This window comes from Neoarius graeffei, chromosome 27 (genome assembly GCF_027579695.1).
Source record: "Neoarius graeffei isolate fNeoGra1 chromosome 27, fNeoGra1.pri, whole genome shotgun sequence".
Lineage (NCBI taxonomy): Eukaryota > Metazoa > Chordata > Actinopteri > Siluriformes > Ariidae > Neoarius > Neoarius graeffei.
Genome location: NC_083595.1, coordinates 43660634 through 43683308, shown reverse-complemented (window position 1 = coordinate 43683308; position 22675 = coordinate 43660634). Strand labels below are relative to the sequence as shown.

Here is a 22675-nt window from a genome sequence, read left to right as displayed (position 1 = left end):
TGTTTTCCTTTTAATGACCATGCTCAGACACTACGCTGCCCGCTGAGCTCGTCCATTCTTCCTTTCTGCATTAAAAATATACTATTAAAATGCCATACAGTGTAAAAATACACTTTTCTAGACGCAAAGAATACTTCAAAAGTGTTTTTCTCCCGTTTTTCACTTCCATACTTTGCACCACTGTCTTTATCAAACAGTAGCTCAGCATCTCTGCAATGAGACTCAATTTATTTTGTGTAAAATTGGACTTTCCTCATTTGGCTGGTTACGCCATCATCATCACGCCACAGAATCTGCTGTGTGGTATCAGGTGCCATTTTATAGGCTGGTTTGGAAACCAGAAGTGCACTGCATATGGCTGAAATGCATGCCGTGCGTGCTTGCAAAGTGACGTGCTGTTCAACGTTCAATATAGAAAGGCATGCTTCTGAGGCAGTTAAACTAATCGTGGGGCATCCAAAATACATATTTAGCAAGAGTTGTGTGCGCGAGTGTGTGTGTTAACATGTAAGTAACATGCTCTCTGTCACCTGTAGTCTTCAGTGAGGCTGACGCTGGTGTCCTCTTTACGGAGGCGGGACAGAGCGGCTCCTCCCTCCAGCTGCAGACGTACCAGCCGGCTATCCTCGAGCACGTGCCTCATCAACTCCTTATACTTGTACAGAAGCACCTGTGCCTCCTGCAGACACACACACACAATCCTCAGAGCAGTACGTCAACGTTTGACCAAGCAGCGCTGGTATTAGAAAAAAAAAATCATCAAGAATAAGACAAGACGATTTCTTCTAGATCTCGACATGACTCACTGTCGCTCTTCGGTACTGCCTGTTCTTGCTCCTAAAGGAGACAATAAGGCTTTATTTTGTCATTACAAGCATTGACAGCTTCATTTAATTTGATTTTTCCCTGAATTCTGCCTTACGAGATGGGAAGGGTATAATATAGCACAATTTAGGTACTAACTCCAACAGCCATTGGATTGAGACTGTGGCTGTGTTTTTTGGATTAGAAGAGAAAGATGTTCTGGCAGTAATACTGTCTCACTGTACAGCCCTGTAATTATGCTCTCCCACACCTTCAATCTCCTTGTTGTTACTACGTTTATGTTCATTTGCGATACAAAGCATGTCTTTTCATATTGGACTCTCTACGTGTCCTTCGTTCTCTGGTCCCCTGTTGATGTCCAACCTCCTCAAGAGCAACCTCAGAATGTTCTGGATGAATATTGTCTCTCAACATGGCTCACAATAACAATACAGGGACCAAAAAAAAAAGTACACAGAACTGTACATCATGACAATGAAAAACACAATGTCACTACTTCAACATGTTAGCAGGTTGTAAAGACGCCTAATGGATTTACTATTTGTGATGTCTATAATTACTAACGTTCCTGGATATGCGTGTGTGTGTGCGTGTGGGGGGGGAAGGAATGCTAAAGATGAGCAGTGAATGTAGAGCGTTTTAGGCTTGCTTTAATTGCTTCATTGCACGCACATGTACTGAAAGAGCATTCTGGAAAGAGATGAGCAAGGAGCAAAAAAAAAAAAAAAAAAGGGGATAAAAAAAATGAGATTATGCAGGTGAGTAACTAACTAAATAAGCTCATAGAAAGGTAGAATAGATAACAGGGTTCTCCACTTTGCAAAAATAAAAAGGTGGTGGCAGGGGTTTGGGGGTCACCTAGGCCCTCAACAGGATCCAGGGGCCGAGCCACCCTTAAAGCTGACGGACTTTGGGCTTTTTTGACAGTGAAACTGGCCAATAAATGGATAGGAAATACTAAATCATTGTTAAAATCATTTTACAAAAAAATTAACACATTCTTACTGTACATATCATCTGATGGACAACGGCCAAAGATACAACCCCGATTCCAAAAAAGTTGGGACAAAGTACAAATTGTAAATAAAAACAGAATGCAATAATTTACAAATCTCAAAAACTGATATTGTATTCACAATAGAACATAGACAACATATGAAATGTCGAAAGTGAGACATTTTGAAATCTCATGCCAGATATTGGCTCATTTGAAATTTCATGACAGCAACACATCTCAAAAAAGTTGGGACAGGGGCAATAAGAGGCTGGAAAAGTTGAAGGTACAAAAAAGGAACAGCTGGAGGACCAAATTGCAACTCATTAGGTCAACTGGCAATAGGTCATTAACATGACTGGGTATAAAAAGAGCATCCTGGAGTGGCAGCGGCTCTCAGAAGTAAAGATGGGAAGAGGATCACCAATCCCCCTAATTCTGCGCCGACAAATAGTGGAGCAATATCAGAAAGGAGTTCGACAGTGTAAAATTGCAAAGAGTTTGAACATATCATCATCTACAGTGCATAATATCATCAAAAGATTCAGAGAATCTGGAAGAATCTCTGTGCGGAAGGGTCAAGGCCGGAAAACCATACTGGGTGCCCGTGATCTTCGGGCCCTTAGACGGCACTGCATCACATACAGGCATGCTTCTGTATTGGAAATCACAAAATGGGGTCAGGAATATTTCCAGAGAACATTATCTGTGAACACAATTCACCGTGCCATCCGCCGTTGCCAGCTAAAACTCGATAGTTCAAAGAAGAAGCCGTATCTAAACATGATCCAGAAGCGCAGACGTCTTCTCTGGGCCAAGGCTCATTTAAAATGGACTGTGGCAAAGTGGAAAACTGTTCTGTGGTCAGACGAATCAAAATTTGAAGTTCTTTATGGGAATCAGGGACGCCGTGTCATTCGGACTAAAGAGGAGAAGAACGACCCAAGTTGTTATCAGCACTCGGTTCAGAAGCCTGCATCTCTGATGGTATGGGGTTGCATTAGTGCGTGTGGCATGGGCAGCTTACACATCTGGAAAGACACCATCAATGCTGAAAGGTATATCCAGGTTCTAGAGCAACATATGCTCCCATCCAGACGACGTCTCTTTCAGGGAAGACCTTGCATTTTCCAACATGACAATGCCAAACCACATACTGCATCAATTACAGCATCATGGCTGCGTAGAAGAAGGGTCCGGGTACTGAACTGGCCAGCCTGCAGTCCAGATCTTTCACCCATAGAAAACATTTGGCGCATCATAAAACGGAAGATACGACAAAAAAGACCTAAGACAGTTGAGCAACTAGAATCCTACATTAGACAAGAATGGGTTAACATTCCTATCCCTAAACTTGAGCAACTTGTCTCCTCAGTCCCCAGACGTTTACAGACTGTTGTAAAGAGAAAAGGGGATGTCTCACAGTGGTAAACATGGCCTTGTCCCAACTTTTTTGAGATGTGTTGTCATGAAATTTAAAAATCACCTAATTTTTCTCTTTAAATGATACATTTTCTCAGTTTAAACATTTGATATGTCATCTATGTTCTATTCTGAATTTATGGAATTTTGAAACTTCCACATCATTGCATTCCGTTTTTATTTACAATTTGTACTTTGTCCCAACTTTTTTGGAATCGGGGTTGTAGAACTTTTAATACAAGATGTTTTACTGGGTCCGGTTTCTCAAAGTAGCAGCAGATATTTAACACAAAATAAATTATAATAATAAAATAAAAGCTAAAGTAATTATTACAACAAAAATACTTTGTCTACAAAACGGAATACTGTATTGCACTATTTTTGCACCGCCTGATTACATGCACATTACAGGACTACTACATAACAGACAGACAGTGCCCATGACCCAACTAATCCACCTCCCTTCAGAGGGCTAGATATAATGGCCTGTCCCCATCCACTGGAAGATACCAATTACTTTATATTACCAACACTGCATAAACCATACATTTACATAACAATTTCAGGTCTAAGTGCATGCTGATAATCTCTATAATTCATAAACAAAATACCCACTTACAATAAACGCATACATTTTTTACAATACATATAACTAATGTTGGCGGCACGGTGGTGTAGCGGTTAGCGCTGTCGCCTCACAGCAAGAAGGTCCGGGTTCGAGCCCCGTGGCCGGCGAGGGCCTTTCTGTGCGGAGTTTGCATGTTCTCCCCGTGTCCGCGTGGGTTTCCTCCGGGTGCTCCGGTTTCCCCCACAGTCCAAAGACATGCAGGTTAGGTTAACTGGTGACTCTAAATTGACCGTAGGTGTGAATGTGAGTGTGAATGGTTGTCTGTGTCTATGTGTCAGCCCTGTGATGACCTGGTGACCTGTCCAGGGTGTACCCCGCCTTTCGCCCATAGTCAGCTGGGATAGGCTCCAGCTTGCCTGCGACCCTGTAGAACAGGATAAAGCGGCTAGAGATAATGAGATGAGATGAGATAATTAATGTTAATCGGGTGAAACCACTCCAATCCATGCACGAGCTGGTGCGCGTGCCCGAGACTGGCACTACATACAAAGCCACCCCGGCCTCCGTAGTTCGGGTCCTTTGACCCAGGAACCCGGAAGTCCTGCAGTAAACAACCACAGCGAAGCAACAGGAAAATGCAGCTCTCGCCTACACAATCACAGATGCGTAAAATAAAAGGCCTGAACTTAATGTATGGTGTGCGCGCGCTGTGATATCATTACCGTAACTGTGTATGGTCAGAAAAGACGATAGATAAGCGTAACTGTTGCACAATAACACTACAAACACCAGCAAAGTTATTTAGCTGTTGGCTAGCTGCAGCTTCCAGCGTTACTATGTGTCAGTTTAGTGTAATGTGGTGCGGTGTAGTGTAATGCAGGGATAGACCTCAATCTGCAGAGCTCTGTGTCACAATCTGTATGCAGCCAGCCGGATGTTTTTCTATTGCAATCGCGTGTGCATTCGTTTAACGGTCTTCTGCGTGTTAAATAATTACAAAATCATAATAAAGCAACAGCACATGTGGAGAGCTTGGGAATTAAGCTAAGAGAGATGAGACTGAGATGGTATGGGCACATCCTGAGAAGAGATGCAGAGCATGTGGGAAGGAGAATGTTGAGGATGGAGCTGCCAGGCAAACGAAAACGAGGAAGATACATGGATGTGGTGAGAGAGGACATGAAAGTGGCAGGTGTGGTAGAGAAGGATGCGGAAGACAGGGAGCAATGGAGACGAAAGATCCGCTGTGGCGACCCCTAATCGGGAGCAACCAAAGGAAAAAGATAATAAAGCGAATGCTTTACGATTTATTTCGTGTATACTGATGAAGTTGCGTTTGTTTGGTTTTTTTTTTTTTTTAGCCACGGGAAGGGTGGCGGGCCAGAATTATAACGTGGCGGTGCGCCACTTTAAAAGGGCCCGTGGAGAACACTGGATAATAAAGAATGGGGGCGATAAAGAAATGGACCTATGAATTATGGGCATAAAAAGATCAAGACAGAGGAGACAGACTCAGTCCATTATCTGGAAAAGAAGCAGCAGGAGAGGTCCCTCTTTAAACATTTAGCATTCTGCCAAGGGGAAATCCAAACCCTCATCATCCAGGCACTTTCAATCCATATACCCCACTAAATAAAGCCCATTTTAGTGATTTCAAAGATGACCCATGATACACAGCTCTCCAGGGGTTTTTGCTTCTCCACATTTCCATCTCCCTATGGATAAGGAGCGTCCGTCACTGACCTAACCGGACAGCCAGGGGTCAAATGAGTTAAAGATCTGGCACATTGACCTTGCTCTTATAAACTGAACACACACATGGGATTAGCAGCTACAGATTCTTCTCAGTGTGGAGGACAGGAGCAAGATCACTACCATGGCAGAACACGGCAGCGTTTCACCTAGAAACATTATTCGGCAGGATCAGTTGCTGAATTTTTTTTTTTTTTGGCTGATTGAGGGGGGAAACGACCCATACAAGCTAATGTTGCGTATAATGTAACCAAAACAACCTACCAATCAGTTCTGCTTTGGATTCAATAATACTCGCTACCACGCTAAAGGAAATTCCACATTTCACCCACAACATTTAATTCTAATCAGGAAAAGGCTGCTTGCTGATTTAACCACAGTGCTGCTGAATTCTCAAATCTGATTGGTCAAAAGTTGTGGATTAACAGCAGCTCTGACAGCAGTGCCAGCCAGATGCAATGTTTCTATAACAACAACTCATTCACGGGGACTTGTACGCTGGATGAGTCACATAATCTAAGCTTAATAATAAATGGATTATAAAAACATGTTTTGACAAAGAAAAACACCCAGTTGTTGAATTGCTGACTTTTCTCACTTGCATGACATCAACTTTTAGTGAGAGAGAGAGAGAGAGAGAGAGAGAGAGAGAGAGAGAGGGGGGGAAAAAAACCCACCAGGCTGATGAGAGAACGAGTGCTGTGGCACAAGTGATAACAGGAACCAACTTTTCTCAGGGAAGTTGCACAACATTAAACGTAACTAAATGGTAAAAGTCACGACTTGTTATTCATGAAGAAATTGCAGTTTTTTAAACAATTGCTGTGGTATAAGCAGAATGAAACACTTTAGGAAGTGCTATTTTAGGAAAATAATCAGCTCCACTTCATGGCACCACCTTGCTGTTGATTATATTCAGAGGTGGACAGTAACGAAGTAGATTTACTTGAGTACTGTACTTAAGTACACTTTGAGTATCTGTACTTTACTTGAGTATTTTTTTTTTTTAGAAACTTATGACTAACTTCACTACATTTGAAAGGCAAATATCGTACTTTTTACTCCACTACATTTCTGTCAAGCTCCTCGTTACTATGAAGCAGCTTTGAAAGTGGAGGTTTGGTCTTTTCTTTTCTAAAACGTGATTGGTTTTCCCGCAGGTGACACTGAGACGGCCGATCAGTAATCACTAGGGTCACGTCACGTCCATAGACTGTATAAAATCAAGATCAATTATTTCTCAGCAGCATTATTTAAAGACGATCAGTTGACGGCAGAATGGAAGGAGGCGGTTCTTCTGAGGAATGCACGCGCCCATGGCCATACCTAGAACCCATGTTTCAGTTTTCTGAAAGGGTTAAAGATTCATTTGGTTTTAAATGTTTGCTTTGTTAGCTGAAAAAAACAAAACAAAACAAAAAAATCACATCACGACGTTCAAAAACTTGCCGTCCAACCTGCGGAAGCATATTGAGGTCTGTAAACGTTTTATTCCAAGAGAAAGCTTGCAGTGAAGTTGTCTGTGCTTTTTAGAGCTAGCGATAACGTTGCAGTCTGGTTAGTCAAATGACTTTCTATGGATTTGCCTGCCAAGTTGCCGTAGCCTTGTCCACGGCTAACGTTAACACATAGCTAGTTAACTTGGACGCTGTTAGTTAGCATGTAAAAACAGAGTTACGCTAACATGAATAACATTAACTTATCTGAAGTCCTTTCAGAAATACGTTTTAGCATCATCTTGCCAAATAAACAGAATGTAGAAATCTTTCTTTTCTAGTAGCGTTAGCTACCCAATATGATTTCGAGTTTGAAAAGAGTTTGCTAGCATGTCCGGTGGAGCGTCACTGACTAGCTAGCTTAACGTTAAACCACCATGATGGCACAGCATGCGTTCATTTTGTGAATTCACATTTCTGACTTTGGTAACGGCGTTAGGTTTCGTAAGCGTCGTGGCAATAATACAACGATGCGTTGACAGAAAATGTACTTTTAAAAGCAAGTACTTTAACTTAAGTAAAAATTTGACTGGAGAACTTTCACTTGTATCGGAGTAACATTTGACCAGTAGGATCTGTACTTGACTTAAGTCATGAAGTTGGGTACTTTGTCCACCTCTGATTATATTCCTGTAACAGCACTTCCGAAAGCATTTTATTCTTCTTATACCACAGCATTTGCTCAGGACTTGTTGCATTTTGTTCCTTCCGTGCATGTTTACTTGTTCACTAAGAAAATAGTCCTTGAATTGACATTTATATTTAGCTCATTATTTGGCACAATCTGTCTAGTACTCACCAAATCAAAAATGTAACCGCTATCGATTCATCTGCTAAAAAAAAAAAAAAAAAACCCTGGAAGCAACAATGATTGGTGAAAGATTGTTCCGTTCTCCAGGCCAGGAAGTTTGTAAACTTGGCAAGACTAGCCCATATACTGGCAGAGGAAGCACTGTATAGAACTGATCAAATGTGTGCTAAAAGGGTGTTCAACTATCAATCTACAACCACAAAGAAAGCATTTGATGCAAACAAGCCTAGACAAGTAAAAGAGCAGTGTGTAAGTACGGTACCTCTGCAGTAGGAGGCAGAACTGTAGACTCCAGACTGCTGATTGTGCTTTGCAGAAGATTTATTGCATCTTCACAATGACTGGTCAACTGCTCAACCCTCTGAAAGAAAGAAAGGAAAAAAAAAAAGAAAAAAGAGAGGCACTACAATCATTACTGAGTGACTGATTAAAACAAACGAGTGGTGCTGCTTTAGTAATTTATTATCTTTCTTTTCTATAGGTTGGTAATAATACTGTACACAATACACACAGTCACATCAATGAATCTGACTTAGGGCCCGTTTACACGAGGACGCTGTCGGGTAAAAACGACTAAATATTTTATCGGAAGTGCCTTTCGTCTACACGGGGACGGCGTTTCCGAGGCTGAAAAACGGAAAAAATTGAAAACGCCTTCCAGAGTGGATAAGTTAAAAACAGCCCCCGTTGCATATCTGTCTAAACTACCCAATACGCGAAACTCTGCTCACGTCGGGTACGCGTTTACGTCATACATATGCCATATACTGTACATGCCAGCCCGGGAAGTAAGAAAGTAAGTAAAAAAGTAAGAGCATGTCTGATTACATCGATCCAACGGACCTTCAAGCTGCTCTGGCAGCTTTAATAAACGTCCAGGAGTCCTTCGAACATCTATACCGAATCTGCACATATACCGTTAATGAACAGAGGCGGGTATAGTATGCTCTTACTTTTTTACTTACTTTCTTACTTACCATAGCCAGAGTAGTCAAAGTTTTCGCAGTGCAGATCAGACAAGACGGAAGACGTTGCGCATGCGTGCAGGCATAGCGGAGGTCTTTCACAGCACCACCTAGCCGCCCGGCATGCACATCCAATTGAATTCCACACATTTATGCGTCACCGTATAGACGCAGATTTCCTCCTTGAAAACGGTCGTGTAGACGCGGAAAAAAGTGAGAACGAAAACGGACTTTTGCGGGTTTTTTTTCAGACCGTCTCCGTGTAAAGTGGGCCTTAACTTGGAAAAAAAAAAAAAAAAAAGAGAATAAACTCAAGGAAAGAAAAAACAAACAATTTGATCTTACAGTCCTGAAACAGATCCAGCTGTTATGGGAGAAAGGAAAAGTGCCATCAAACTCAGTGGGGAGTTGAGAAACCTCTATGTGCTTATGGAGAGACTTCAGAGAGGTTAGCATTTCCACCTGCAGAACACAAACGTTTGCTCAAAGCAAGGAATAAATACTAAAAAAAAAAAAAAAACTTGAATGCAAGTCTTACCTGAACTGCAGCAGGCTTCTCCATGCGTAAGGCCACATCTCTATCAGCCAATATGAGGACAGTGTGGATACATCCATGCATGGCTTCCTGAGTACACAAAATAAAACCAAGCTAATGCAGAGACACACACATCACAAACTCGAGCTCAGCTCTTTTTAAACCAATCTGAAAATCTTTTTTTCGGCAGGAGGTTGGTTTTGTAATAGCTACTATTTTCACTGAAGAAACTCTTATGTCCTAACAGGATTTACATAAAGATTGCATAACCGCAATAAACTTCTTCAGGAGGCTTAGAAACAAAATCAATCAAGGTTCGATTTTTATTGTCTAGAAAAAGTCACACACTGTAGAAGGAAAAATAAACCAACACTTCGTAAAATCAAGTACTGAGTGGTTTATATGTACTAAAGCACTCCTCGCTTGTTTTCTACTTCTTTTCTATGCCCGTGTAAGGCAAACACATGGACGTGTTGTACTTCCCAAGAAATTACAAGAACACTGGATACAAATAGACCTCAGAAATAAAGACCAGCCCAATGAAAACAATCGGACGGATGGATGGATGGACGGACGGATTTCATTGTATGAAAGATAAAATCAAACAATAACAATTAAAAGGTACAATAGGAAATTAATAACAGCCTTGTGCGCCATAGGGTTAAGGGTCACTCAAGATCTTAGAGATTCTGTCCTGCTAATATGCAGTCAGGATACAGTGGTGTTCTTACTCCACAGTATCTAGCAACATGACACTCCTGCCTGAAATGTGTTTGTGCCCTTCTCGTTTGCTCCTTGTGACATTCACAAGCATGGAATGCATGGGAAACGGACTATAAAAAGCTGATAATCTTGTCTTTGCAGCAATCCAAGCTTTGAATTCAGCACTTTTTAAAAGTGACCTAATTAGGCCACCTATGTTCCACCTGGACCTCATTATATCAAAGTGCAGTTGAGTTATTTTCAAGCAGAAATGCCTCACGGCACAAACTCGAATGCTGATCATAGGGCTGTGAAGTAAACTGGCAATTTACTGTAAATGTATACAACTATAGCTCTCATTCCAGAAAATGTTCCTAGAGGCCCTGTTGGTTTTGTTCCCAAAGTATATGACCACCTACCTATTTCACGGTGTACCTTTTATTAAATGCATGTATATTTCTCAGTGTGCGTCAGATTTCTTGTTCTTCCATTATTTGGCATTTGCTTCCTGTTATGGAGTGTGGCTTGAGCTTTCTGGCAAATGGACAGAACGATAAATCTGGGGTTTGGTCAGGGCAAACAATCTGGAGAAATGTTAGAATACACATCAAACACGAACACACCTATGAAAACAAGAACCTGTCTAAGCAGTCATCCAAGCCTGGTGTTGAACTTGATACCAGGGTTCCTGGTTCTTTTCCACTGGGCTGGGCTCAGCTTGATCAACAGTTCAGTGATACCAAGGTTCCTGGTTCTTTTCCACTGGGCTGGGCTCAGCTTGATCAACAGTTCAGTGATACCAAGGTTCCTGGTTCTTTTCCACTGGGCTGGGCTCAGCTTGATCAACAGTTCAGTGATACCAAGGTTCCTGGTTCTTTTCCACTGGGCTGGGCTCAGCTTGATCAACAGTTCAGTGATACCAAGGTTCCTGGTTCTTTTCCACTGGGTTGGTCTAGGCTTGAATAACCTGAATGATACCAGGGTTTCAGGTTCCTTTCCCCTGGGTTGGGCTCAACTTGAACAGCTCAGTGATACCATGGTTCCTGGTTTTTTTACACTGGGCTGATCTCGGCTTGAGCAACAGTTCAATGATATCAGAATTCCCAGTTCTTTTCCACGGGGCTGGGCAACAGAAAAGCGTTCTCCCCATCATCCGAAGACTGCTAGTTTGAATCCTGATGATGCCACAGCCATCCGTGGCCAGAAGCCCAAGAGAGCAAAATTGGCCTGTGCTCTCAGAGAGGCATACTCTCTCCTGCCAATTACAGTGACCCTAGCTAATCATGGGAATCTGTGAACTCATGCATATGGAAGTGAGCAGATAGGACTTTCCTCTGAGTGCGTGTTATGCCGCCCCCTAACGCTGAGTAAGCAGCCGTTTGAAAAGATTGGCTGACATCACATGCCTTGGCGGATACATGCGATAGCATTCGCCCTCTCTGCTTGGTAGCGGTCATGTGACAGGGGTGACCTGTCTGGTGGGTGGGAATTGGCCATGACTAAACTATGGACTAAATTTTGGGGGGGGAGAGACCCCCACACAATCAATCTTTGTTCACTACAGAAACTAAAGTTACATATTTGACAATTTTGAAGTTAATTTGAGGAAAAGGCTAGATATGAGAACTGATGCAGATCTTCACTTTGAAGATGTCTTTACTAGCAGGTATCACATCACACTTCGACTGAACAAAGTAGTCACCACCAATTAAGTCTAAAGCAACATTAGCGCGCACACACACGCGTATGGCAAGAAACGTCAGGAACATCCATGTCGCCAAGACTTGCCTGATCTGGTCAAGTCATCGAGGAAGAAAGTATTACGGTACTAATTCCTACAAAATCCACAGCTGCCATTTACTCAGCAGATCTTAAATCAGACTTGTGAATTTGATCCACTCAACCCTTTCAATAAGCTGTGCAAGCTCCATGAGTAAACTTGCAGCAGAATTCACTAAGCCTAAACTTTAATATGACTGATGTATCCCATTAATCTCATTTTTCACACCTGCGTATATCCCAGGCTTTACAGATGGAAGCCTTCAACACATTCTGCAAGCAATTACAACAGTTTTGACAGTTTGGCACTCAAGCAAGAGTCATGAGTATCTGGCAACAAAGTACTACAATCTAAAGTCTCTATATAACTATTCCTAAATGCTTCGCATTTATCCAGGCATTCACCATCTTTTCAAACCTGATGGCAAGAGCATGGGCTTGTATAAACAAGACAACGAGCCTACATCAGCCAAACTAATTAAACTAACTGACAGAGAAGTTCCATCGCTCACCTGGCCATGGTTCAAACTCTGTAGAACTGGCAAAGTTGGCTCAAAGTGACTTTAAATGAGGATAATATATAAAGCAGATATTGTGAGGTTGAAGCCTCAGGGTTTCTTCCACTGCACCAGTTAGTAGTTTGCTGCTTCGGCATTTCATTAGAATGAGATGCGCGTGTTACCGGTTACCATGTTACCTTTTCAGACAGAGTAAGAGTACATGGTTTTTTGGTGCATGCAGAAAGTACTTACTCAAGTATTAAGTAATCGGGGTGTCATGGAACATTTTATTTTGCTCGGTTTACGTTGGTTGCTTCTGTGCGCCGAGTTTTATGTTTAGGATGTTCTGTGCAAACGGCTGACCTGAGTGCTTTGAATTTCGTAGACCCGATGCGTGTGCGTCTCTGTGTTCAGTGCTCGCACAACTCAAGTGCTCTCACTTGCAACACATTCTCTGTACACTTACTTCACACTCTTTAGCTTTGTGCGAGCACAAATCACAGCTTCTTGAGCTCATTTTTAACAGCCATGCTCCCGGACACTGCTTTGTTTAGGTTGGCTATCCTGGCGCTTGGTAGTAAAGATACGGTTTAAACGCCATAAATCATTTTATTAGGTTACTTGTATTGTAGAAAAATACTGAAGTACTTCTTGCAATTTACTTTGCTGTGATTGCCATTAATCATGAAATATGTCCAGATCACTGTCATTTCAGTGAACCTGTTTATGAGAGGAACAATGTACACTAGGCTTATGGTACAGGATATCAAATGGTGTTAGATGTTGGTATCGGAGCATTTTTTTTTTAAATGAGTATGAGTAAACGAGTACAATTTCAGACTGATACCCAACACCACTATCAAAAGTATTTCTAGTTAGAATTGAACTGAATGTGGGCAAATGACAGCTTAATACACAGGTAGAGTTTCAACAATAATGCTCAGGTTCGCTCCAAGAAGGAAAAAAACAAAACAAACCCCAACTCATATTCCAGATCTTTACACATTTAATATAGCTGCCATTGCTTACAAATCATTGGTGACCCTCTTCCTTCCTTCAAGGAGATCTATCAGAAGCACCGCACCTGTAGGGCTATCTCCATCATTCAGGACCCTTACCACCCCTCCCACCACATCTTCTCCGTCCTACCATCAAGGAAGAGGTACAGAAGCATCAGCTGCAGAACTAGCAGGATGCGAAACAGCTTCTTCCCACAAGCTGTAGTAGTAGTAATAATAATAATAATAATAATCATCATCATCATCATCATCAGACTGTGCCCCCCCAACAGCTTGACAGCTAGTCACCTGTTAAGGTGATACAACCTCACTAAGACTGAAACTAACCATGAGTTGGCCTAGTGGTTAGCGTGTCCGCTTCTCAATTGGGAGATCTCGAGTGATACCAAAAAGCATCATAAAAATGGTACCTACTGCCGTCTGGCAAGGCACGCTGCAATACAGACGCGAGTGGGGAGTCAAACTCTCGCAGTTACCAGAGGACTAGCCCCCTACTGTAACTCTAGCTATGTAATAGGCGAAAGGCCGAGGGCTACGGAAACAGACAGATATCGGCTCCGCCCTATGCGCCACATGGCATGGGAAGGGATTTGGAAGACTGAAACTTGCACTTTCAGCGCACAGAGGTCCCTCCCCAGGAGTGGTCGACCAACAAAGATCACTCCAAGAGCAAGGCGTGTAATAGTCGGCGAGGTCAGAAAGGACCACAGGGTAACTTCTAAGCAACTGAAGGCCTCTCTCACATTGGCTAATGAGTCCACCATCAGGAGAACACTGAACAATAGTGTGCATGGCAGGGTTGCAAGGAGAAAGCCACTGCTCTCCAAAAAGAACATTGCTGCTCGTCTGCAGTTTGCTAAAGATCATGTGGACAAGCCAGAAGGCTATTGTAAAAATGTTTTGTGGATAGATGAGACCAAAATAGAACTTTTTGGTTTAAATGAGAAGCATTATTTTTGGAGAAAGGAAAACACTACATTCCAGCATAAGAACCTTATCCCATCTGTGAAACATGCTGGTGGTAGTATCATGGTTTGGGCCTGTTTTGCTGCATCTGGGCCAGGACGGCTTGCCATCATCGATGGAACAATGAATTCTGAATTATACCAGCGAATTCTAAAGGAAAATGTCAGGACATCTGTCCATGAACTGAATCTCAAGAGAAGGTGGGTCATGCAGCAAGACAACGACCCTAAGCACACAAGTCATTCTACCAAAGAATGGTTAAAGAAGAATAAAGTTAATGTTTTGGAATGGCCAAGTCAAAGTCCTGACCTTAATCCAATCGAAATGCTGTGGAAGGACCTGAAGCGAGCAGTTCATGTGAAGAAACCCACCAACATCCCAGAGTTGAAGCTGTTCTGTACGGAGGAACGGGCTAAAATTCCTCCAAGCCGGTGTGCAGGACTGATCAACAGTTACCGGAAACGTTTAGTTGCAGTTATTGCTGCACAAGGGGGTCACACCAGATACTGAAAGCAAAGGTTCACATACTTTTGCCACTCACAGATATGTAGTATTGGATCATTTTCCTCAATAAATAAATGACCAAGTATAATATTTTTGTCTCATTTGTTTAACTGGGTTCTCTTTATCTACTTTTAGGACTTGTGTGAAAATCTGATGACGTTTTAGGTCATATTTATGCAGAAATATAGAAAATTCTAAAGGGTGCACAAACTTTCAAGCACTACTGTATACAAGTAACAATAATAATATCACGAGACCAAGAGTACCTTAAATCTCAAAATCATGTGGTTCACGTTGCGTAATGTAGAGCTAATACACCAATCAGCGGCAGGTCATAAAGTGTGTCATGCTCACAGAATTGCTACCGCCATAAACGTTATGGTTTAGATACCATCAACAGTGCTAAGGCCCAAGAGAATTCAGTGATATCTGCTTTAACAAGGGTACATCATTAAAAGACCAAAAATAAAAAATACTTTATTAATTATTTCTCGACACCACTGTAATAATTTATCAGGCTGTGTCCATTAAATGTTAGTAATAAAGTTGCGGCGTCATGCAGGGCTAATAATTCCGTGAGGTTTGCAATTCGTTAATTAGCGTCCTGAATACATGGCCCTGGGCTCTTGTTCTATAGATCTGCAACATCTAGCACATAAATTAAGATTTATGACCTTCATCTGAATGGCTGGCACTAGTTCTGCCTTAATCTTTAGTTTTAAACACTGAGCCAGAAGCTTAAATAGAATAAATGGTCGTAGTTATTTCATAACATTAATATTTCAGTAGATGCCCAAGTTTTATGTAAGGATTTATGAACCAAAGGTATTCAGACCTAATATAATTTTAGTGGAGGAGGAGGGGCGGCAATACGAATATGAAAGAACAGCCTGAAAAGGTATATTTCCTCCTGGAGGATAGTTACAGGCTGTATTCTCACCTGTAAAAAGGTGAAGGCTTTGAAGAGTGCAGGAACAGGCGAGCACCTGCGGGCGTCCACTAAAATAGTCAAACCCAACGCCTGCACCTCCTTCCTATAAAAACACATATTTTAAGCATGCATACAGTCATTGACTCCACACATGAGGAAAACCTGGACAGGGATTAAAGAGGCATGAAGCAGTACTGATCAAGTGTTTCTGAAGCAACAAAAAGAAGTGACTAAACAGGTACACCTACTACTCTGCTATTGGCTGTACAGAAATTTGCTTGGAAAAATGGTGCAAAAAGGTTAAAAACATTTAAACACCAAACGTCCATGTCAAGTCATCTGTTTAGCGCTTTGAACAGCAGACATTGCCGCAAAGCAGATTTACAGAAAATTAAACGAGCTAATTTTATCCCTGATTTGTCCCCCATAATCCTCCATATGCACCGACTTCTGTTTTTGAGCTTCATCGTTTTTAGAGCCATGAATATTTGCATCGGTGTCATATTTAAATGTACTGCATTACTATGAAATCAGAACAAGCTTCTAAAAATGATTTTTGTAAATGTACATCATAAATCGTTTCTCTAAGATCAATATGAAAAATGTTTACTTCCCTACAACAGACCAATACCAGTAGATTAAGGGAGTTATAACCAGAGAAAGTATGGATTTCTTGTTGAGACTAATTACCAGCAATACTCCAATATTAGTACAAATACGGAGGTGATTACAGGAAATTGCGCGTCCTGATTGGTCGAGAAATTCAGACAATTTCTCGATATTCACCTCGAGTGACTCGGCAAAACGGCAGCCAATCGCCTCGTCACCGTAAGTGAGGAAGGATTACAAATTCTGAAAGAAAATGCTGTTCCTAAAAGCACTAAAGATGCTACGAAGTTTGGTCTAAAACTTTTCAAAGGTAAGGTAGAATTGTGATTTATTTTATCCATTTCAAAACAAAAAGTATTTTGTGTGACTTGGCGTAGCTAAGTGACGATTCTGCACGCCTTACATTTGCATGCCACTTTAGAAGATTGACATAAATTACTTTTTAATACGATTTAATTTTTGGAAAAAAAAAAACACACTAGTGTATTTCTGCCGTGCAAAGGCAAACTAGAGTATCTGCATATTGTGTTGGTGGAAAAAGACGGTCCAGCAGTGAACAGGTGATTCTATTGGACCGTCTTTTGCCACTGACACAATATGCAGATACTGCGGTTTGCCTTTGCACGGCAGATTTATACTAAAACAATTATCCATCTCAGGCTCAGTGAATAATAATCTTGACTTCGTCTTGGTTATTATTCACCTCGGCTTCTGTGAATAATTGTTAAATAAAAACAAAGATGCTGAATTCAGCTTTGCATGGTGCAGTGGTAAGATACAACCCCGATTCCAAAAAAGTTGGGATAAAGTACAAATTGTAAATAAAAACGGAATGCAATAACTTACAAATCTCAAAAACTGATATTGTATTCACAATAGAACACAGACAACATATCAAATGTCGAAAGTGAGACATTTTGAAATTTCATGACAGCAACACATCTCAAAAAAGTTGGGACAGGGACAATAAGAGGCTGGAAAAGTTAAAGGTACAAAAAAGGAACAGCTGGAGGACCAAATTGCAACTCATTAGGTCAATTGGCAATAGGTCATTAACATGACTGGGTATAAAAAGAGCATCTTGGGTGGCAGCGGCTCTCAGAAGTAAAGATGGGAAGAGGATCACCAATCCCCCTAATTCTGCGCCGACAAATAGTGGAGCAATATCAGAAAGGAGTTTGACAGTGTAAAATTGCAAAGAGTTTGAACATATCATCATCTACAGTGCATAATATCATCAAAAGATTCAGAGAATCTGGAAGAATCTCTGTGCGTAAGGGTCAAGGCCAGAAAACCATACTGGGTGCCCGTGATCTTCGGGCCCTTAGACGGCACTGCATCACGTACAGGCATGCTTCTCTATTGGAAATCACAAAATGGGCTCAGGAATATTTCCAGAGAACATTATCTGTGAACACAATTCACCGTGCCATCCGCCGTTGCCAGCTAAAACTCTATAGTTCAAAGAAGCAGCCATATCTAAACATGATCCAGAAGCGCAGACATCTTCTCTGGGCCAAGGCTCATTTAAAATGGACTGTGGCAAAGTGGAAAACTGTTCTGTGGTCAGACGAATCAAAATTTGAAATTCTTTATGGAAATCAGGGACGCCGTGTCATTCAGACTAAAGAGGAGAAGGACGACCCGAGTTGTCGTCAGTGCTCAGTTCAGAAGCCTGCATCTCTGATGGTATGGGGTTGCATTAGTGCGTGTGGCATGGGCAGCTTACACATCTGGAAAGACACTATCGATGCTGAAAGGTATATCCAGGTTCTAGAGCAACATATGCTCCCATCCAGACGACATCTCTTTCAGGGAAGACCTTGCATTTTCCAACATGACAATGCCAAACCACATACTGCATCAATTACAGCATCATGGCTGTGTAGAAGAAGGGTCTGGGTACTGAACTGGCCAGCCTGCAGTCCAGATCTTTCACCCGTAGAAAACATTTGGCGCATCATAAAACGGAAGATACGACAAAAAAGACCTAAGACAGTTGAGCAACTAGAATCCTACATTAGACAAGAATGGGTTAACATTCCTATCCCTAAACTTGAGCAACTTGTCTCCTCAGTCCCCAGACGTTTACAGACTGTTGTAAAGAGAAAAGGGGATGTCTCACAGTGGGAAACATGGCCTTGTCCCAACTTTGAGATGTGTTGCTGTCATGAAATTTAAAATCACCTAATTTTTCTCTTTAAATGATACATTTTCTCAGTTTAAACATTTGATATGTCATCTATGTTCTATTCTGAATAAAATATGGAATTTTGAAACTTCCACATCACTGCATTCCGTTTTTATTTACAATTTGTACTTTGTCCCAACTTTTTTGGAATCGGGGTTGTACATGTACAGAACATGCACAGCTCTGTCAGAAGTAATACCTGAGAATGGTGTAGAAGTAGACCATGATGCGCACAAGCTCACTACTGTTGCAGTTTGGGTTCAGCCAGGCAGTGTTTCTTGTTGTCACAGTTACAAGTGCATGACCTGACTTGTCTCGCGTTCCTAGAGACAAAACAGCAGCACAATGATCTACAATCTTTATAAGATACAAGACAAAAAGATCTCACATCCCCAATTATTAAATACTAAACACAAGACAGAATAATGTTGTCTTGAATACTGTGATGCAACATACTGGCGAAAGTAATTTTGCTTTTCTGAGGTGTATCATGATATTTTGATAAGAAGAAATAATTTCTGTTTCCGGCTGAGAGAACGCTGTGCATGTTTTGGCTGTCGCTTCTCACTTTTCTTTTTTTATCCCCCCCTTTGTTTTTCTTTTTGTGAATGTGTGGTTTGTTCTTTGTTTGAATGTTTTGTCCACCGGTTGTGGCGTAGCTCCAGACCCAGTTTTGGGCATCGGTTTCCTTCAGGCCTTGCTTGTGCTGCTCACTATGAACTGCAGTGAGCTCGGTGCTCTTTTTAACATCGGGATTGTCCAGTGCTTCTGTGCTCGCTTTGTCGATCCATGATGCGGTGTTCTGAGCGATGCTGCCCGATGGCGTCGCGGTGGCTATGCAGGCGGTGTGGGACATACCTTTGCGTGCCTTTTGGTGGGACTGTGGGCAGCTACGCCACTGGAATTATATCCTGGCCCTCTTTTGATGGACTTTTTTTTTTCTTATAAAGTGACCTTGGGCACGAAAAAGGTGCTATACAAGTTGAAATTATTATTATCTATTCATTCTAGAAGTTTTATTTCTTCTTACACACTAGGTGGCAGAACCTGAGGTAGTAGCATAAAGAGCATGAATGTCATAAGTGAGAACCTAACTGCCTCGAAGCAAGTTTGCTTAACAGTCCAAGAAGTTAAGCTAATCAGAAGAAAGCGTGCACTATGGATTCTATTACAGCTGTCTAGACCGCCGTCTGAAAAGCAGGTTAAAATCAACACCTGTGAGCTGTGTTTGATGTAAACCACACTTGCATCTAAAATGATTCAAACACATGCTGCAGGTGTTGCCCTGGCAATGGCATAACCAGAAATTTAAAGAAAAAAAAATTCATGACAAATCAAATAGGTAACCGTGGCACGCCTGGGCATGTCAGGTGTTCGTCAGACAGCAATAGAAGCGGTGATGACACTAATTTGTGATTCAGCCAAATCATTTGGAGAACACTTGTGTCACTGAAAAGGATTAAAATAACAGTAATAATGGGCGAAAAAATTGCACCTTATTTTATAAATCCTGATATACTTTTATTACAATGGCTCAATTTCGTGTCAAAATAAATGCACTACAATGTCAATTTTATTTGTCTCAGTTATCATCTTGTGAAGCCTGCACTGGGATAGGACTTGTATAGATAGTTTTCACATGACGTCACAGAGTCGGGGATTCCCTAGTGGCGGCCATCTTGTGGGTCAAGCTTACCGTACGGGTCACTGAGCACACATCGTAACGCGTGAGTACAAAGTCTTCAAAAGAACCCAAGCAGGCTATTTAAAGCTAGCAATGGTGCACACCTGTTGTATTCACGGCTGTCGTAATAGGTCAGATGATGACGTCAAGCGGAGCTTTTATGGAATTCCCACTGTACGGGAGCACGAAGGCGAGCAAACAAAGAAACTCGGCATACAAAGGAGAAATCTATGGCTTGCGAGAATCAACCGCAAGGATTATCAGCCTTCCAAACACAGCAAAGTCTGCTCCGATCATTTTATAAGTGGTAAGTTGTTGAAATAAACAATTGTGTTTAAGTTTGTTTTTGGAAACCAAAACATCGTGTAAACAATCTCTGGAGGATGCCTAACTGGAACTGACATGGTACTGTAATACCACTAATGGATGTAAAATTTGTCTTAAATCAACTCGATATTATACACACACACATATTTATATGCAGTGTTGAGAGCTCTAAAATTCCAGTGTTTACATACCTTGGCTGTAATTAGGACACGACTGTCACTTGGTTTTATATGGTGGACTTCACGGACCCAGCCACAGACAAAATTGTATGACTCCAGCGACTTGTATGCTTTGAGGTCGTCAAGTGTGTAGGCGCTTTTACCATTCACGAAATAGTTCACAATATCAGGGTACGATATGGATGGCAGCCCTGCATAGTCACTTGAAAATGCATCTTTGTCCACTTCGTAGGGGTCAATTCTCCCAATCAAGGCCAGTCTGGCTGCATACCGTTGTCGTGAGATGTCGTCCAATGTATCCATATACTTCCGTTTGCTTGATTTTGCCGACATTGATCTTTATTTTAGAAAACTGACTACATAACTTTATAAATTCGTCCGAGATAACGTAGCCGGTAATAACGATGGTCCGTTTTGTTAGCCCCACAAGATGGCGGCTGGAGGGCGTTCCCCGGAATGCCGTGACGTCAGTGAAAACTATCTATTGTGGCTTTAGTGCATCATCTCATGCAGAAGGAATATCCATAGAGCCATGACTTCGGACACTAAAGTCTGTGCAGTCATGACGTAAGAGTGTAGAATTTCAGTAAACAAGGCATAAATGCTAACCATTAATGCACAGTTAATGAAAATATCAGGAGCATAATGGCATCTGATTCAATTGCTTGGCTGAAAGGAACAAAATGCAAATTTTGGAGAGTCGTGTCATAATTGTGACTTCACACAGATGAGTATATGGATCTGCTACTGTCAGGCTTTTCAATGACATGAAACCTGCGACGGATAACGTCGTCAGCGCCCAAATTAAGGTCAAGCGCTCAAAATATGCTACCAAAAGTAAAAAAAAAAAAAGTTGATTAAATAAACTTGGCTGCATAAAACCCAACATCTTGACTTTCTTCTTTAAAAACCACAGAAATTAGCGAGAATTAGCATGCGTTTCTCGTAACTGAAGCGAAACCCGCACCATTCCTATGTTGTTCTGGGTTCGTCGAACTAGCCGTAAGCCTCGCGCAGAGCACAAATTCTCCATCAACGGCGAGCAGCACGTCATGATTTCGTGGAGGAGCGAGACTCGCAAACCAATGACCAGAGCGAGATTTCCACATTAGGCAAATCTTCTTTCTTCTTCTTTTATATTGTTTTATGACGGTTGGCAAACAGCTTTTAGGTGCATTACCGCCACCTTCTGGACTGGAGTGTGAACCAGACGTTTCACACCATATTGCGCTAAATTCTCCTAATAATTCCTGTATCATTTAAAAACCTAAAAACACCCCTATATCCCACATTATCTGACCTCAACTGCAATATCTCTCTGATAGTGTCATATGATTTAAATCAGGTAAAAGACTGAATAAAAGAGAGCTATTCAGGACACAACTGTGTGTATTTAAGATACAGCTTGCATCTTAAATACACACAGTTGTGTAGGTGTGGGTGGAATCAGTGACTTGGAGCTTGGTCTCTTGTTGAGGATAGTCTCCGACACTGGCCTTTCAGTTACACCAAGATCTTTGACCTGACTACACACTGAAAAACCTTTTGTGTCGCAGGTCTGCTACAGGTTTGTCTCTTTGATGGCAACAGTGCAGAACTTGCTTTTTCATCCACAGGCTCCTTTCCTCCAGGCTCTCCTCAGGCCCCGATACATCTTTTAAATACTAACTATCTGTATTCTAATTAGTTTTGTCACGTACACGTACATCAAGAGGGATTAATACTGTAGACGTTTTGCAATAAAGGTAAAAATAATTCATACATTTCTTTATTTATTCATAACTTTGTAGCTAAAAAAGCAGCAGCAGGTTTAAACACAGAGCGCTGGGAAAACAGAACTTTGAGCGTGCAGAAAAGCCCAAATTACCCTGTATCATGACGGAAAAAGCCCAAACTCAGAAATACAGCGTGTAGCC

General features: G+C 41.6%; 1 protein-coding gene across 1 annotated transcript in view; it reads right to left on the bottom strand.

Moving 5' to 3' along the window:
* Positions 1-22675, bottom strand: part of plekhg4 (pleckstrin homology domain containing, family G (with RhoGef domain) member 4) — a 138764-nt gene that overhangs the window by 58221 nt on the left and 57868 nt on the right. Inside the window, exons 5-10 of the mRNA XM_060911790.1 lie at positions 18769-18892; positions 15779-15872; positions 9372-9458; positions 9179-9295; positions 8131-8229; positions 531-679 (exon numbers count right to left, since the gene is read on the bottom strand). Coding sequence (XP_060767773.1) covers positions 531-679; positions 8131-8229; positions 9179-9295; positions 9372-9458; positions 15779-15872; positions 18769-18892 — 670 coding nt within the window. The remainder of the gene's footprint in view (positions 1-530; positions 680-8130; positions 8230-9178; positions 9296-9371; positions 9459-15778; positions 15873-18768; positions 18893-22675) is intronic.